Source organism: Glycine max, chromosome 13 (genome assembly GCF_000004515.6).
Source record: "Glycine max cultivar Williams 82 chromosome 13, Glycine_max_v4.0, whole genome shotgun sequence".
Taxonomy (NCBI): Eukaryota; Viridiplantae; Streptophyta; class Magnoliopsida; order Fabales; family Fabaceae; genus Glycine; species Glycine max.
The window spans coordinates 40,435,573-40,453,486 of NC_038249.2; the positions used below are offsets into that span (position 1 = coordinate 40,435,573).

A 17,914-nucleotide genomic window follows, 5' to 3' on the forward strand; every position below is an offset into this window, starting at 1 on the left:
AATTCACAAAAATTCAACATCGATTTGGGAGGTCCAAGGGCGTTGTTCTGCGCGGACAAGACAATCGATCTGTTGATGAAATCGGGCGCGGCGTAGTATTTGGAGTTCAAAGGAATCGACGAGAGCTTCATCTATGAAGCGAACACGGGTTTGTCGAACGTGCCAGATTCTCGAGGAGCAATTTTCAGAGACAAGATGCTTTCGCTAAAGGAGAAGAACCAGTTGATGAGGTTCTTCAAGCTGGTTTAGCAGCACAGCCATGGTATCCAAACACAAAATTTAAAAATAAAAAAAAATTAAATTGAAGTATTTAAAATTCTCAGAATTTAAAATTCTTTAAAATTTTAAATTGTCTCATTCAAACACACTCTAAAGGTGGTGGAAGACATGATTGTAATTATCTATGAGGCTGAAAGTTTGAGCCTAGAAACACTTAATTGGATCAATATGCTTTGAATTTCATGATCTATTTATAGGGATCTCTACCCTGTATGCTTGTTGCTTGTACTATAACAAGTATGGAGATTTCAAAGCAAGTTTTTGTAGCTGTTTGTTTCTGCCATTTAGCAAGTGGCATCAAAGAGACAAAGGATTGTTAGCCTCGTTGGCAACAAGAGCGGTTGCATGAGTAGCTCTTCATGCCAAAGTCCAACCACATAACAACAAAAGTTAGGTTTTATTTTGCTTTTGTTCAACTTGATAAATGAGTTAGAGTAGTCATAAATACTATAAGTGATATGCTTGTATATGAAGTTGTGAAATGATCTAGATCATACTTAGGAACGAAGAGGCAGATAAGGATAACAAAGCCTAAAAATTGGTAATGCATGAAGGCCTAATGCTGTTTAGATATATTGTCAATATTTTTAAACTATCTTCTATACATCCTCCAATCTTCAGTTTCATTATTAAAAAGAACAACAAAATAAAACAGAAGGACTTAGGACTTCATCACACCATGCTACTTCGGGGGAATTAAAAGCATATTATTCTTTTTATGCAAAGAGAGCATATTCTACTTGATTTTAGCTTTTTAAGTTCTTAAGGGTGTGTTTGGTTTGTATTTTCATTTTTTGTTTTCATTTTCAAAAGATTAGAATTCTGAAAACATATTTGGTTTGACTTCTTGTTTTCTGTTTTTAAGAAATAAAAACACTGAAAATGCATTTTCAAAAAGAAAATGTATTTTTAGATTTGCTTAAAATTACATTCTTTCTTTGTCACCACATTTTCATTTTATTCAAAATGAGGTTCCTGATTTCAACTAAAAATGAAATTTTATTGTTTTTCATTTTTGGTTCGTATGGAAAAATATCTGAAAATAAAAACAGAAATCCAACCAAACATAAAACATATTTTCATCACCATTTTCTATTTCCAATGAAAATGAAAACAAAAAACAACCTAATCAAATACCTCATAAATTTTGCAGATTGCCAAAATGATAACAAGAATGAGCTTTGTAAACATCAGATCCAACTGGATAATAAGTTTCGCGTATTAGCTCATTTGGAGCAACTAATTACTTACAAATGACCACACTATAAGGAAGGTATTATCATTAACTTCAAATGATCTCATTTAAGCTTAACATTGCTGCTTCGGTCAAGTTATTTTTTAACGCAAAATTGTCAGTTACTCGAAACAAAAATTGAATAAATGCCCCGGAGAAGGCTACCCTCTAACACAAAAGCCAACCAGATGTGAAGTATATCTTCAGAGTGTTTTGTTTAAGTTTAATAAATAAGGTCTCTCAATTTTTTGGAAATTTGTAATAAGGTCCCTAAACTATATAAAAAAAAAAAACTGTAAATGAATCATTGATCTTCTACTAGTTTTGTAATTGGATCCCTAGAGTTAGTTTATTGAGACCTGAACCCAACGGAAAAATAACATTTTACGGGGTTTTTAAAAGATAATGACCTATCAAACCTGTTTGTTTATGAATTGGCGGTTGTTATAGAATCATGATGGAGCTGATTATTATTGAGATCATCAAATTGAGTACATGGTGATACATAGGATAGCACTTATATAGCTGTAGATTACAAACTGACAAGGGAAGTAACAAACTAATAAAGTAGATAATATCTAATCCTAATACATCATTAAAATAGCGAACGCATAAGCAAGTAACAAACTAAAAATGGAGAGTACTAAACTTGTTGGTTAGCATGGCAGATATCAGCCTAATGGAATCCCTTGCCTTTAGCTAAATTGCCCGACGGGCCGAAGATCATTGATCTGAAAATGGCAGAGCATATATATTTATACATGATGCAGTTTTTGGAAATTTCTGGCTGTTGAATTGGATTTTATTCATACTTTGTTGGTTCATCTGAACTTTGCTTTCCGTTTCTGATTTCTCATTATTGATTGGTTCTTCTTACATTGTGTCATGTGAGTCATTGACTACTAACTACTCTTTTTTCAGTGCAAAAACTATATACTTTTTCCATTTATTTGATAAATAGTTTGACTTAAATATTTTTTTATTAGTTTATTATTTTTTTATTTGACATTTCTAAATCTTTATTTTTACTCATCTAAATAGATTAAATAATGACATAACATGGTGTTAGTTTGACACATCATGATATATGATATTCTTTTAATTCGTCATATCATCACTTAATAAATAACACTAAATATTAGAAGCAAAAATTTGAATATATATATATATATATATATATATATATAAATAATAAACTAAAAAATAAATAATTACAAATATGAAAAACATATTTAAAATTATTATTATTATTATCTAAAAAGAGGATAAAAAAGGATGAAGAGATAAAATTAGTTGTATAACAATTAAATTTTGATAAAAATATAATATTGGAATAAGATTTCCTAAAAAATAAGATTGTCATCGGTTTGGTCATTTAGAAAAAAAAGTCAAGTAATAAAAACATATTATATAATAATAATAATAATAGTAAAACAAAACCAATCTATAAGCATGCTTACAGTTTCACGTGCATCATTTTGTTGATGGAGTCAAAATTTGACGCAAGAACCATTTAATTTAAGAAAAAAAGCCTCGAATCTTATTCACCGAATCACAGTTGTATGTAGTCTAAAAAGTTGGCGGAATATAACTCTGTTGTGTGCAGTGGTCTCTGACAAGGGAATAATAGTCTCACATACATTCACAAAAACCTGAGCTTTATTGCGTTGTTGTTGCTGTAGATGGAGAAGGGTAGAACCGTGGTGGTGTCCGCTCTGCAGTTTGCTTGCACCGATGATGTCTCAACAAATGTCGCCACCGCCGAGAGGTAACAATTTCACCTCTTTTCCTTATTTTCCCACTTTCAATTTCAATTCATATCGGGTTGTTCGCCCTTGCAACCCCAATTCCATGCTCTCAATCCTGAACTCTGTGACGAGGGTCACTATTTTATGAGCTGCCCAGGTTAAAAGATTTCATTTTTTGATCTTCAGTTTTTCTTCCCTAATTATTGTTTAAGTATATAAGATAATTTGTAGACTAATCAGTGGCAGAAATGAAAAAATTATATCATTCTATGCATGTTATGTGATGCTTTTTGGCTCTTGTGCAGGCTAGTTAGAGCTGCACATAAACAGGGTGCGAACATCATTCTTATTCAGGTGTGCATATTTAAAACCTTGGACGCCCTTCCCTGCCAATGCTTCCCACTTGTGTTACATATCAATTATAGAATATCTTATTCCATACAATCTTTTGTTGACTTCTTCTATTGCTTGATAAGGTTAACGTCAAGTAGGATATGTGCATAATGGATTCTATGTGTATTTTTCATTCAATGGGATTCAAAACCATATGATTATTTGATCAAAACTTTTAACTAAAAGCAATCGTGTTTTAAGGAAAATGAGGAGGTGCAACCTCCAATATAGCAATGCAAATATTGAGGTTGTGGGTTAGAAGCATAAATCTGGTTAGGTTACCAATTTACTTTAAGACTACTTCCCTTGATTTTTAATTTACTAAGTAGATTGCATAAAACCATTTTTGTGATGATATTTCTTTTATATAACTATTTTTTTTACCATGAATAATACAATACTATATTACAAGACTATGAGAGAATCTGTTAGACAGGAAGCAGAATTGCTCTTCTGCAATATGCTTCTGTAAAATGGAATTTGGAATACATTTGACTAAATTACAGTTCTACTTCTGCATTATTTATTAATCAAATAAGCACTGCTTGCTTACACTAAATATCTGGCAATCTAGCATTGATTTCTTAATTATGCTGATGGTTCTTGACTGTAATTGCTGACACTGACAGAATATTTTTGCTGGAATTTTATTTATCTTTAAAACTACTGACTGAAAAATGGGATTTTTATGACTTTTGATGTTCATATAGAAAAATAAAAATAGATTCCTTAGCCTATCATTGTAGAGATAGTAATTTTACTGGACTCGTTAATTCAGATGGAAAACCCTGATTGCTTGCGTGTTTGGATCATATTAATGACATTTGACTAATTTCAGGAACTCTTTGAAGGTTATTACTTCTGTCAGGCACAGAGAGAGGAGTTCATTCAAAGAGCTAAGCCACATAAGGACCATCCCACAATCCTCAGGTAAAATAATTGAAAAAGTAGCTTCTGTAATCTGCTTCTTAGTCACTGCTTGCATGCCACTCAATGGACTGGAACCATATTATGCTGCTGTAAGGGACAGTGGAACCATATTATTCTTTTTTGAATGTTCATGATGCAGAATGCAGAAACTTGCAAAAGAGTTAGGTGTAGTTATACCAGTTAGCTTCTTCGAGGAGGCAAACAATGCACATTATAATTCAACAGCCATAATTGATGCTGATGGAACTGATCTTGGGATTTATAGAAAGTCTCATATTCCGGATGGACCAGGTATACAATATTCAGGCCATTTATATGTCATTTAGTATATCTACATCCCAACTCATCAAACAATCTCCCCTACAGGTTACGAGGAAAAGTTCTATTTTAATCCAGGTGACACTGGATTTAAGGTGGGTGCTTAAGATAGCCTTCATTGATATTCACTGCTTTGAATAACCTTGCTTTTATGGGTTTTTTTTTTAATGATTGGAGAGCATAGTGTAACATTGAGGCTTTTGCTGAACAGGTTTTCCAGACTAAATTTGCAAAAGTTGGAGTTGGTAAGAACTTATAATTACTATAACTGCATTCTGTTCTTTTTGCCTGCACTCAAAACTTCATTTAGTGTGGTTGTAGAAAAGAAAAATGTTGAATCTATCAAAAAATATTTTCCCGATTTTGATTTTCGCTTTGCTCAAGCAACCAAACACATTTTGGAAGCTGCATTTTTCATTTTTCTTCCAGATAGGAAACTGAACAATTTTTTTTAACTATTTTAATTAATTTTCATGTCAGCTATTTGCTGGGATCAGTGGTTTCCTGAGGCAGCCCGAGCAATGGTGCTTCAAGGTGCTGAGATTCTATTTTATCCTACCGCTATTGGGTCTGAACCTCATGATGGAAGCATTGACTCTCGTGACCATTGGAAACGAGTAATGCAAGGACATGCTGGGGCCAATTTGGTATGTTTTGTACACAAGCTAATAGTTACCCATCCACATATTATCATTTATAATGTGTATCTATAAGGTGCATATCTTGCTATCTCTTTCTTATATGTGTGTATATATGCCATGCTCACAGTTGTTTCTATTTCTTAATCTTGAACTCCTTCAGCATTAGTTGTTGGCTAAAAAATTCCAAGATTTACTATGCTAAAGTTTGTATTAGAGAAAAGGAAATTTACTGTTTGATCATCTTTTTTTTTCTTTTTATAAATATCAAGGGTTTAACCACTTGTGTAAACATTAATGTTTAAACTTTCCAACATATTTGATCAAATAATTTTGGAAAATGCAGGTACCACTTGTGGCTTCAAATAGGATAGGAAAGGAGATTATTGAGACTGAGCATGGAAAAAGTGAGATAACATTTTATGGAAACTCCTTCATAGCAGGTAACTTTTGTGAATTGTTTTCTTTTCAGCACAGAAGCACACCTTACTCGTTTGACCAGTGTGGGAAAACCCTTCATTTAAAAGATGATATACGTTTTCCACATTCATCTCAACCTTGACCAATTTTTTTCTTGCTGTGTAGCATTCCCCCCTCCCTCCTCCTCCTCATCTTTTTCTTAATTGAATTGAATTTTTTCTTCATTCTTCTAACACTAGGGAATATTTAGTTGCTGGCATAACTTCTCTGTTTCTATTTTTGTCTTTTCTATCAACATGTAGGACCTACTGGAGAAATTGTTTCAATTGCTGATGATAAAGAGGAAGCTGTTCTTATTGCTCAATTTGATTTGGACAATATCAAATCCATGAGGCATTGCTGGGGTGTATTCCGTGATAGGCGTCCTGATCTATATAAGGTGCTTTTAACATTAGATGGCAACAATCCCGTCCAATGATAGATAAACATCTTACCTTGTAACTGTTATAGAATTATACCTGGAATGGTTTAAGCCTTTACAAACTTCCAGAGCGTTTATCACTCACCAAGAAGGCAAGAACAAGGTACAACGCAAGAATATCATCTGCTTATTCCATGCAATTTAATAAATATGTGGAATTAATGATCAATCAGCTAAGTAACTTGATGTTTTGTAGTGCTCTTATTCATAAACAATTCATCTGAATCATTTGACACCATGTATGAACATTGTATTTCATTTTATGCTATTTCGACACCGAAGTTTTCTGTAGTGTTCTAAATTTGCTGTTTGCTTCGGGAAGTGATTTGTTCTGTGTTTATATAGATCATTCCTGTAATTTTTTTAAAGCATATTTGGCTGAGCTATTGTGACACATTAAGATATAGCTGTTGTAGACTTAGGTAGTATTTGGTTTACAGACAGAACAAAATTAAATGTTTTGCATTTTTTTTTGTTTTCTTAGAATTTTGGTAAGATTCAACTTAACTTCAAAAGTTAGCTCACCAGGTAGGAATTATCTCTCACTTATGTACACTATTTTAGTCATATTACTTACTTATTAATGGTCTAACTTAATACTAACAGTTCATGAGATGAGAATTACCTATCAGGTAGATATATTATTTTAGCTATATTACTAGTTAATTTAGGATCTCAAACAGGTTTAATCTTTTTTAATATAAACAAAAATGTAATAAATTTTAATCCAATGTCATGTTCCCATCTATTTTTTAAATGTATAAAAACAGTAAAACTTGTATTATATTATATTTGCTTAATTGTAAAAATAGTCTCCATATTTATCTCAATTTACTTAATTGGTCTCCTTGTAATTTAATTCACTAATTTAATCCCTTGTTTTAACGTCCAATAGGATTATGATATGTGACAGTCAACGTTACCTATTAACAGTCAACATTCAATTTCAGGGTTGAGAACTCAAATAGTCAGATTGAAAAAAATAGGAGAACTATTTTTGTAATTAAGCCTATTATATTCACCATAAATATCTAACCACAATTGTTGCTCAGAATGTACATAGCTTTCAGAAGAGGAAAACATGTTATTTCTTCAAGTCCTCCAAGCAGCCCAGAACACTTAATTGGGCGGTATGTGAGAAAAACATAAACATACACCCTCGCTAATACTTTTTTTTTTTTATTAGTTGAAATTTGTTAGAAATTATAAAAGTGTATAGGTCTCTCATTGAATGAATCTTTTTCATAATTTTGTAGTTTTAATTAATGAAGAGTGTATTAAATAAAATATGTCCAAGAGTATGTTACTAGTATTATGAGAAAAATATGCTCTTCTCCCTCTAGATATCTTTTATATAAAATGCTTGATGATGGGATCAAATTATTAGAAGTAATGTCTCATTTGACCATGAACACATAAAACATCTCTTCGAAGTCGCAATTGCTGCAGTAGTGCGGGTGGTTCATCAACTTCGAGAGGAAATGATGTACGACTGTAAAAAAACAAGGGAAAGCAAGAAAGCATCAATGAATTATTTTGAACCATTGGATTTAATTAAAATAGATGACTAAGATAAAGAATAACTTTACAAATTTACTCCTGAACTATGGTTAGAAATATAGGTCTCTCATTAGATGAATCTTTTTCATAATTTTGTAGTTTTAATTAATGAAGAGTGTATTAAATAAAATATGTCCAAGAGTATGTTACTAGTATTATGAGAAAAATATGCTCTTCTCCCTCTAGATATCTTTTATATAAAATACTTGATGATGGGATCAAATTGTTAGAATTAATGTCTCATGAGGGACAGACATGTGTAACTTATATAGGGACTAATAAATAAATAATTAATAATTAAGAATTAAATTCTAATTAGGTTAAATAAATTTTTTTTGTAGAAACAATGGTGTTTGATGAGAATACCGGTTATAAAAAGGTGAATACTCACTAACTTGAAATAAGGTCGTTTTCTTGACAGAATCTAACTCCTATAAAGAATAGTCAAGGAATTAAAATTTTGTTTTCCTCACCTCTCTTAGAATCAAAGTAGACTGAAAAGAAGCTTCATTATGAAAAAAGATACGTATTATTTATCTATTATTTATGAGAATTATATGTTTTAAGATGATGTTGATTTCCTATAATTGTTAATATAGACAATCCTTTGAGATTTATGCAAAATTTACACACAAAAAAGGGATAAAAAGGGGCCTGAGAGATATTTGGTGGAGCTTTGTACTATTCCCCCCCTCCCCCCTGCCTTTCGTGCAAAAAGAAAAGGATGATACTTGCTTCATTCAATTTTTTTTAGAATACTTTTTTCACAATTTATTTTTCTTTTTATTTCTCTTCATTATATTACGTACTTCATCTTTTTTTCTTTTCTTTTCCTTTTTTATCTCTTTTTTTTTAAGATATATTGTGAGAAAATGTTGTCAAAATAGCATTACTCAGAAGAAAAACATCTTAAACGTTCCGTGAATATTCTTTCCTTTGTTCTATTTTTATAATACATGACTTGGTCCCTCGTCGTTACAGCAAATTTGGTTTGACTATATGCAAAGGAGGAATGAGCTAACAGTGTATTGTTAATATATATTTTCATTATTCGTTATAATTTTTTGAAACTTATGAAATAATATGAATATCATTTTACATTTTGTAAATTTTAATAAATATAAACTAAAACGTTGTAAAAAAAAATGAATACTTTGTCATTACATTTACAATATTTGTATAAGCGATAATCTCACATAATGATATTATGTATGTAATTTGTGCATTAAATCATTGCCAACATTACATTATATTCACAATTTTTTTTGTCTAAAATACCATGGCCCTGGATCGCATATTAAATGCTCTTATCTTGGTGCCCTTTTCTTCTTTTTTGTGCGTCGTGTCTCTTTCAGAATCTTATCTCTGTTACTACGATTATGGGTTCTGATTTATTCCTAGATTATCCTACTTTCCCTTGGTTTTCATCTCTTCGTATTTTCTGTGTTAAGAAAAAGTGCTTCACGCGTTGCATTACTCAAAATGTGTCATTGCTATTTGCTAACCTCGATTCAACCCTCCCTGGCCATCATCAAATATTTGCTTAGGACTTTGTGCTCGTATATTTGATTAGGATGAAAGAATGTAATGGTACTATGAAAGCTTAATTTCCAGAATATGATTTACTCGTCTTAAAAAGAATGTTATCATTGGAGTTCTAGTGTATTGAGATTAGTAAGACCATAAACTGGTATATGAAATGAACTTTGACGGAAAACTACTGGGTTGAAAAATTGGAACCAAATATTAAATGTTACAGCTCAATTGATTGATGGAACAGTACGAACAAATGAACATGAACATGCAAGTTCAATTCATAGAGCTGTGCCACGTGTAATAATAGTAGTGTACCCTTTTTTATAGCTTAAAGATACTCAGATAGCATGCATCTACCTTGTCTCCCTCTTACTTCTTGTTGGTCTCACGTGAAAGTCCCCGAATTTCCACTTCCCATCATAACTAAGAAACATACATAATAAAATAGACCTGACTCGTTTAGAAAGGATGTAAGCTGGAGGTGTCGGATAAGGAAGAGTTAATTTTATTTTATTTTCTTAAAAATATTTTGAGAGATTTACTCAAACAGGTCCCTTTGTCATTGACAGATTATTGCAATTTTCTGGTTAGTCCACTAATTTTGGAACACACCACAAAACTCTTTTTTTTTTTTTTACAAAATATTTAGATTATGAGTAGACACTTCTTCTAAGTTCTAACAAGGTCAGAAAAAGATCACTAACAGCAACGAAAATTTATAGCAAGATTTACAATATGCTTATCAATACAAGTCTGAGAATCAAGTTTAAGTCACAGTTGATGTGAATGAAAACTCGATCAGAGGTGTCAACTCCTGTTTCGATCAGACAAAATCTTGAAAAGTTAAGAGACAAAAGCCAACATATTAAAGAAAAGATACAAAAGCACAACAGTGCTTAGTTTTTATTTTTTTTTCTTCTCTTATTTTTGTAAATCTTCCTTAGCATTCAAATTCTCTGCACTTTCATCAAGTGAGTGGCTAGTCATCACTTGAGCATCAATCTCATTTTCTTCATGATCTTTCACACATCATCATTTTCCTCTCCCATGTTTTCTTCTTCCTCCTCCTCATCCATAGTTTCTACACCAACATGATCATCATCTTCTTCTTCTTCTTCTATAGGTTCCTCCTCAGGATGAACAAAATGCAGCTTCAGCCTTCCATCCTCTCTACAAGCATGCAAGAACTCGTGTGTAGGAATCCTTATCTCTTCAAGAACAAACCTCCCTTCACTTCTGTAGGATCTGAAACAAACCCAAGGCTTCCCACTCCTCCCTATGCATGAAATTGGAGGAGGGTACTCACTTACCCTTGAAGTCGCATACTTTTTGACGCCCTCTTTCTCCTTATACACTCCACAACTCTCACTCATTTCATCCTTGAAGTCTTCAACATCATCAGAGCTCTCAAAGCCAAGACCCTCAGTGCAAAGGTGCAAGCTCTCAGAACTCAAGGATGAGAAGCTGTCACTACTCTTGTGCCTGTTGGTGTTGTTTGTTATCTCAGTTGATGATGATGATGAAGTAGAAACGTGGGGAGTGAATGATGAAGATATAGGACTCTCCTTGAAATGAAGTTCTCCAAATATTTCAGTGAAGGAGTGGGTTTGGTCTGTGGGTTTTAGGGGTTTTATTTGGTTCCATGAGAGGGATTCAAGCAGGGTTGGCTTTTCTGGCAAAAGGGTGTCGAAGATGTGATGCAGGCTCCCACATGTTGCCATGCCCTTCTTGCTAGCCAGTGTTGGTGCTTTGTGTAGAACTAAACACGGAGAGAAAGGAATAGGTTGTTGTTAGTGCTAACTTTTGGTAGTTGAGAGATAGGGGAAAAGAGCAAAGAGACACGAAAATAGCATGAGATGAAAAAAAATCAAGGGGAAGATGCTGTTATATATATGCAGTAGGAGGCTCTGATCTATAGTATCTTGTTTTTTTCTGTTGGCGTGGCTTATAAATGGCCAACGGATGCTTATGCTTACGTAGCTTAGCCAGGATTTGTTGTTGGCCATATAAAAGTCCTAGGTAACTATATGCAGGTTAGATTTATCTTAATATTTATTGTCACTTAATTATACTTTATACATGAGGTAATCAGTGATAAAAAAAATTGCACGGAATATTTAAGAAAGTTGTATATCTTTTTCTTATATTATAGGTATTTTTTTGGGAGACAATCGGTATATTTAAGATCTAAATTTGAAGTTGTTAACTAATTCCCACATTTAGTAATAAAATTTATCTAAACTCATTATTATTCATTATCCACAATAAATAAAAAAATTATAAAAAATTAGGGTAAATTGATTTCTTAAGCATCACGTTAATCCGATCCTATTTAGTATACCATGTATTCTTAAAGTTGTCTAGGTACTCTCGATCACCCTTACTAAAAGGGCTTCCAATCTGAAAGTTACCTTTACACACGGTCATGGAAATGACTTGATGACTTGGTATCTTCTTCCAAAACATTGACCCAGTCTTGGGTGTAAATATAATACACGGATTGCATCAGGCAACAAATGTTTCAACTTTCTAGGCTTCTACCTAAATACATAAAAGAAAAGGGTATAATCATTAATTTGTCAGTGAAGATGAATACATAAAAATGGTATAACCAAGAGCTTGCCTGTGCAGATGGCACTCCAATTGGATGTTCCTTTTGGGGAAGGAAACAAGGGAGACAGGACCATAACAACTTTCTTTGGTTTGAGGGGCAAATTTTGAGCAATGATTCGATCCTACCATGGTGCTGTCCAGAGTACAATGATGTGAACGTGGAGACTACTTGCACTCCTACACTTACAGCCACATCCTTCTCTAAAATCTTCTAAAATTCTAACACATCTGAATGTGAGTACACGTTCAATTAACCGTTTTCACTTGTTGTAACTGTCCAAGTGGCTCTGCTAGTTTGAACATTGCAGGCAACGTGGCATGCTTGTATGCAAGTGTCTCGTGACCCTTGGTACCACATTATCTAATTTATATGCTGATAAAAAAAAAAGGTCTAATTTGCATTGGTTAAAGACTAAAGTAGTTATGCTTTTTGAGGACATGCCCACCAAAACTTAGTTTATACGGTATTATCTTGCACAAATTATCCTTAAGATGAATCTATTTTGGAGTTTGTACTCTCATAAATTTTGTTTTATAGGAAATTAGCAATGGACTAGTAATCTAAATTTGGAATCCTTACCTATCAAATATTACTAAGTGTCATCAAACACTACAGTCCCATTCAGCTTTTCTGGACTAGGAGGATAAGGCTAGTAGCTAGTCTACAGAATAGAATTGCAACAAACCAAGAACTTATGCATGCATAGCTTCAAGTTCCACAATTCCCACTTCCACTTGTGATCATAATTTATCATTGGTGGAAAGAGGGAGTGGAATATTCGATTGAGTCCTTTAAACTTGCCGACTCCTTTCTAGGAAAATGGTTGTGGTTCTCCGTTATCCCTCCCTTTCATTGCCTTGTCCCATTATATTATAGAAATGTACATACAATTAGCCCATAGATGCGTTTTGGTGGGAAAAATAGCTTGCAACGTTTTCTTTAAAGTTTGATAGTTTTGTTGTGGCTTTCATTTCTCTTGAGATTTCCCACCTCCATAAAACATCTTGTCATTGGTCTACCTTTGTGGACCTGATGCCTCCCAAATCAATCATACAATACTTCTTTTTTCCATAAAAGTTTGTATTGAAGTTCTATGGCCACTACTATTATGGTCCAAGGGAAAAAGGTTCCACTTCTACCTAAACGCGTAGCATGTCTCATTGCTATCATCTGAGCAATGCAAGTTTATGTCAAAACTTATTGGACCATGCATACGCTGGCAGGAAACCAAAATTGTAGAGTAAGGATCCAAAAGACCCTTCAAAAGTGCAACAGAAGATGAATTTATTATTAAGGAATAATTATGAACACAAGTAAACACACAGGGAATGAGATTTCATTACAATGTTAGTGTGGTCAACTGATCATAGTACTATTCTTGAAATCATATAAGTTAAACAAACAAAGGGAAAAAAAACAACATAAAGGACCACTTCACAAACCTCCCCTAGCGATTTGCAACTTGGGACATAAATAAACTTACAATGCCACAATGTCAAATAATCAATTTACATTTCAGTGCTCCTTCTGTTCTTCACATCCACGCTTTGATCTGTTCATGTCTTGAATCTATGTGGCTTAAACTCCCAATTTTTTTATTTTTTTTTCTCAACCGGCCCTATTTGATGAATCACAGGTTGCTGCCTCTTGTCTTTTTGGACTCTTTTCTAGCATTTGACTTACTTGATTGGCCAGTTTTACTCTTCCCCATGTTTCCTACGGGTGGAAACTCACAATACAAATCCTCATTGGAAACAAGATTCTCAGAAGAGTTTGTCAAACTGCCAGGCTCTGCTCTAGTGGAGTTGTTTTGGAGTGATTCAGGGGAACGATCTAAGGCAGTTTTCTCTAAAACAAAGTTTTCTTGAGCCTCTTTATTTTCTGCTGGAGTATCTTGCTGGAAGGACTCCAAAAGTGAATGGTTTTCATTATCAACAGAAGGTTGCAAATAAAATCTAGGATAAGATTCTACCACAGAATCCTTTCTTTCCCGTACTGTCCTTAATATAAGTGTCTTCAAGAAGTTCATTACTTGAACTGCATACATCAATGCAGATATAGGGTCTGCCATCTGCAATCAGAAAGGCCAAATACTTTCGTTGACTCAAAACGGTCAAACCTAATATCAGATAGAACAACTATCACATTGGCATCTTTATTTACTCTTGGGAAAACATAGCATAGTAAAGACTTCACTAAAGGTGAAAATATTGTCAAGACAAGTAGTGCAGAAAAGATTTCCTGAGAAAAGAAAACTTCAATTGGATTTCAAAAGATTCCCATATGCAATTTAGTAAAGTAGAAAATGAAAATATATAGCACTTGTGTGGCACATCTTTTCTTCCTTGCAATCACTTGAGAATGAAAAAAAATGGAAGCACACCTGAGTCATGTTTGGTGCAAAAACCATGGCAACGTTATGCGCATTCATCTTATTTACATTTTCATGTTGGACAACATCAGCCATCAGATTGATGGCCCAGTCCAAGAGTGAAGCTTCAGTATGAGGTAGATGTCTCACTAGTTCAGCACATTCATCCTCAGTCTGGCATTGCATTACTTGCTCCGGAGATAATGAATCCAGAATGCCTGTAGGAAGTTCCCTAAACCAAGCCTTGAAAAATACAAGAATATCAAAATAGTATGGAATATAACATTATGCATTCCCTTTACACCAAGGCAAAAGCACAAAGAATAGATTGTAAGCAGCAGCTACAAATTAAAGCAATGTTTGTAGCATTTACCTTATATTCCTTCATAAGAAAGATAGTTTGCTATGTACATTTTCATGTTTCTGGAATGGATTCTTATGTTTACTTGCTAGGACAAAACTACACCAATAAAAGTGACATATTCCAACTAAGTAGTACTATAGTTTCATGAAGCAGCAATTTAAACAAAGATGTCGGAAACTTGTTATATTTGTCCTAAAGACATGAATTGACAGGTTGTTAGTGGCTAGCAGTAAATGTTGGAAGGTTAAGACAGAAACAGATGATGATATTGATGCAATTGGTCAGCATATGATTTAGGAAGAACAGAAAGCAGATAGAAAAATGTAGGTTCTCATTGAGCTTGTCTAGAAGCAACGGAAAAAAGAAAAGATAAAATTGTTTTGCAAACAATCTTAAAAAGATTCACATGCATGATGATATTAAAAATTCTTGACAAATAAAGTACAACAGGGTCTTAAGACATCTGTTTTCAGTTTCCACTTTCCAACAAGACCATAAAGTTTACAGATTGAAAACACTAGTATTGTAGTGTTTAGTTTTGTTTGTTAGTCCTAACGAAAATTGAATTGAAAAGGAAAAACTAATCCGGTTATTAGGTAGTATTTTTAAAAAATAAAGCAAATGTTAATTATAAATTTTGATAAGTATAGGATTGGCAATAGATCATTTGTTTAACTTAACTATTTAACAAAGGACATTTTAGGGAAATGAGAAAAAAGTTAGGGATAAGATGCAATAAAAGAATAGGAGTGACAATACATCCTTCCTTCATACTTGCAGAATGTCCCAGCTCACCATTTATTCTATAATCCAAATACTGTATCGGTAGACAATTATACTATTCATCTGATACATTAAAACGATCTAGATGTGGTTCTATTCAGTCAAATACACTTTGGAATTTGGAAATGATGTTTGTTTGTCTAAGTTGTTACTTAGACAAGTAACTGTTCGAAATTGATAAGTTCCTTCCTCCAATCAATTACATGTTGAACCAATGCTATGCTCAAATGATATTATGTTAGATCTATAATAAAGAAAAAATATTTATTGGTTTTTTTGTCTTTTTGAAAATGGTAATGAAAATAATCATTTCTGCAAGCAAAAGTAATCATCATATCATAGAAGAGCCTTTTTTTTTGTCAATATGATGATTCGGTTCAAGTCACCTAACAAACATCTATAAACAAGTAAACCAACAGAAGAACCCGAAGCAAGTAATTATCTTGCAGTGTTATACCTTAATTAGCCCTGCCAGACAATGTACATCGATGCCTTCTGGGACCACTCCCAAATTCAATTGATCCCTAGCATGTTCCTCTTGACCATTGTCCGCGTTAATTCTGAAAATCCCCTCTACCTGCATGTGTAAATTCAACTTTTTAACCTAGAATGACCATTAATGCAATTATTTGTAAAATGAACAAATAAGTCCCCATAGAACAGTGCATTATAAACCAGGACTAACATTTTTGTTGGTTTCACACAAATTGCATCCAATAAATAACCACCAACATCATGAGAAATTTACAGACAAATGTAGTTGATCAACCTGCAAACCTCCTTGAACATACAAATGCTTTTGCATCAACAGCAGAATTGTTGGCACACTGTTCCCTCTTGAGTCATGTGATAACTGCATGGATTCTGTTGAAACTCCAAAAACAGATGCACTACATGTGAAAAATCAAAGAAAAGCATAAATAAATAAAACAAAACACAATCTTTAAATCAAAATCATACTATTCTGACTCGTAATCAAAATTATAATGTACATTAAAAATAATGCATAATTTTCCTCTAAAATATGAAAACTAATAAAAACCAACATGCATTTAGAAATGTGACTTTAATTGAATGATGAAGAAGTGTCTTCAATATAGATGCATGGACACAGACCTAGCACTAGGAGGCCTTCTTGGGACTTCAGGTTCAAACTCAACAGGCAAGCCCAAGAAACCGTTGAACCTATCAAAGGTGACATGCGCAACATGGCGCACGTTAGTTGGGGAACCAATGTTCATAATAATGGAGCAGATGTTTCTGCGAGAAAGCTGGAAGGATTTCCTGAGAAGGGTCAGAAGAAGAGCCAAGAGAGGTCGGAGGAGAAAGGCATTATTGTGAGAAGAGAATGAAGAGGTTGTTGTTGTAGTGGTTGTTGTCCTTGTCTTTGTTGGCGGTGATGAAGAAGCAACAAAATGGGGTGGGGATGAGGAGTGGAGGACCTCGGTCATGGCTGGCAATGAAAGAAGCCTTTACTTGGAATATAAAAAACGAAAGCAACAAAGATTTTGTTTCAGAAAATGCCAAGGGCTTGTGAGTTGGAGTTGGATTCAAGGAAACTGCACTAGTGTTTGTAGGGTGTGGGACGTGAGAATCATTAACTCTGTCTTTAAATTATGTTATGTTGCGTGTTGTGGAGCGTTCAACAAAGAGAGAGAGACAGGAAGAGTAGAACATAGACAACAAAAAATTAAATTGCTGAGAAATCAAATGAAGACTTGAAAATGGTGAAAACTTGTAAAAGAATATCATAATAATAATGAGATTTCTTTTTTTACACTCTTAGATATGTTTTTATCTCGTGTAAAGTTTGTATTTTTTTTTTATTTTGATTCTTATAAAAAAAATTGCGTTCATTAAATTAAAAAATACCCTTACCTCTACGCCATAGCTTTTATACGTCCTGTTATATTGATTAAGAAAATAATAAATAAAAAATCACTATAAATTATATCAAGAACTATAAAAAGATCGTTTAATTAATAACATTTCAATAAAAAAAAATAATTTTAGTTTTCCATTCAATGTTTTAAAAATACTTGCTAATATTTTTCTTATGCATTAAAACATTAATATGATAGTTTCATTGGCTACCTAAAAAATAAGAATTTTAGGCGATATCATGTTTTTTTGTGAATGGACGATATCATGTGTGTCTAGATGTATGTTGATAAAATTAATTTTAGATCAACATGATTTTATATAATTAATTTTGATGTAACATGATTTTTGTTTAGATAATAAA

At 33.1% G+C, this 17,914-nt stretch overlaps 3 protein-coding genes across 3 annotated transcripts; 1 reads left to right on the top strand and 2 right to left on the bottom strand.

Moving 5' to 3' along the window:
- Positions 1 to 2,988: 2,988 nt before the first annotated feature.
- On the top strand, positions 2,989 to 6,742 carry LOC100785492 (N-carbamoylputrescine amidase). Its single transcript, XM_003543379.5, has 9 exons — positions 2,989 to 3,281; positions 3,567 to 3,615; positions 4,493 to 4,584; positions 4,724 to 4,875; positions 4,951 to 4,997; positions 5,114 to 5,147; positions 5,383 to 5,549; positions 5,887 to 5,983; positions 6,263 to 6,742. The coding sequence occupies exons 1-9, from the start codon at positions 3,196 to 3,198 to the stop codon at positions 6,436 to 6,438; spliced, it is 900 nt and encodes a 299-aa protein (XP_003543427.1). The 5' UTR covers positions 2,989 to 3,195; the 3' UTR covers positions 6,439 to 6,742.
- Positions 6,743 to 10,233: 3,491 nt separating this feature from the next.
- On the bottom strand, positions 10,234 to 11,451 carry LOC102660459 (protein FANTASTIC FOUR 3). Its single transcript, XM_006594866.4, has one exon. It carries the CDS (start codon positions 11,256 to 11,258, stop codon positions 10,560 to 10,562), a length of 699 nt encoding a protein of 232 aa, XP_006594929.1. The 5' UTR covers positions 11,259 to 11,451; the 3' UTR covers positions 10,234 to 10,559.
- A 1,987-nt stretch (positions 11,452 to 13,438) lies between these two features.
- On the bottom strand, positions 13,439 to 17,260 carry LOC100798012 (rho GTPase-activating protein 5). Its single transcript, XM_006594867.4, has 5 exons — positions 16,786 to 17,260; positions 16,439 to 16,559; positions 16,127 to 16,246; positions 14,535 to 14,765; positions 13,439 to 14,222 (listed from the first exon to the last, which is right to left on the bottom strand). Exons 1-5 carry the CDS (start codon positions 17,118 to 17,120, stop codon positions 13,782 to 13,784), a joined length of 1,248 nt encoding a protein of 415 aa, XP_006594930.1. The 5' UTR covers positions 17,121 to 17,260; the 3' UTR covers positions 13,439 to 13,781.
- Between the last annotated feature and the right edge of the window lie 654 nt (positions 17,261 to 17,914).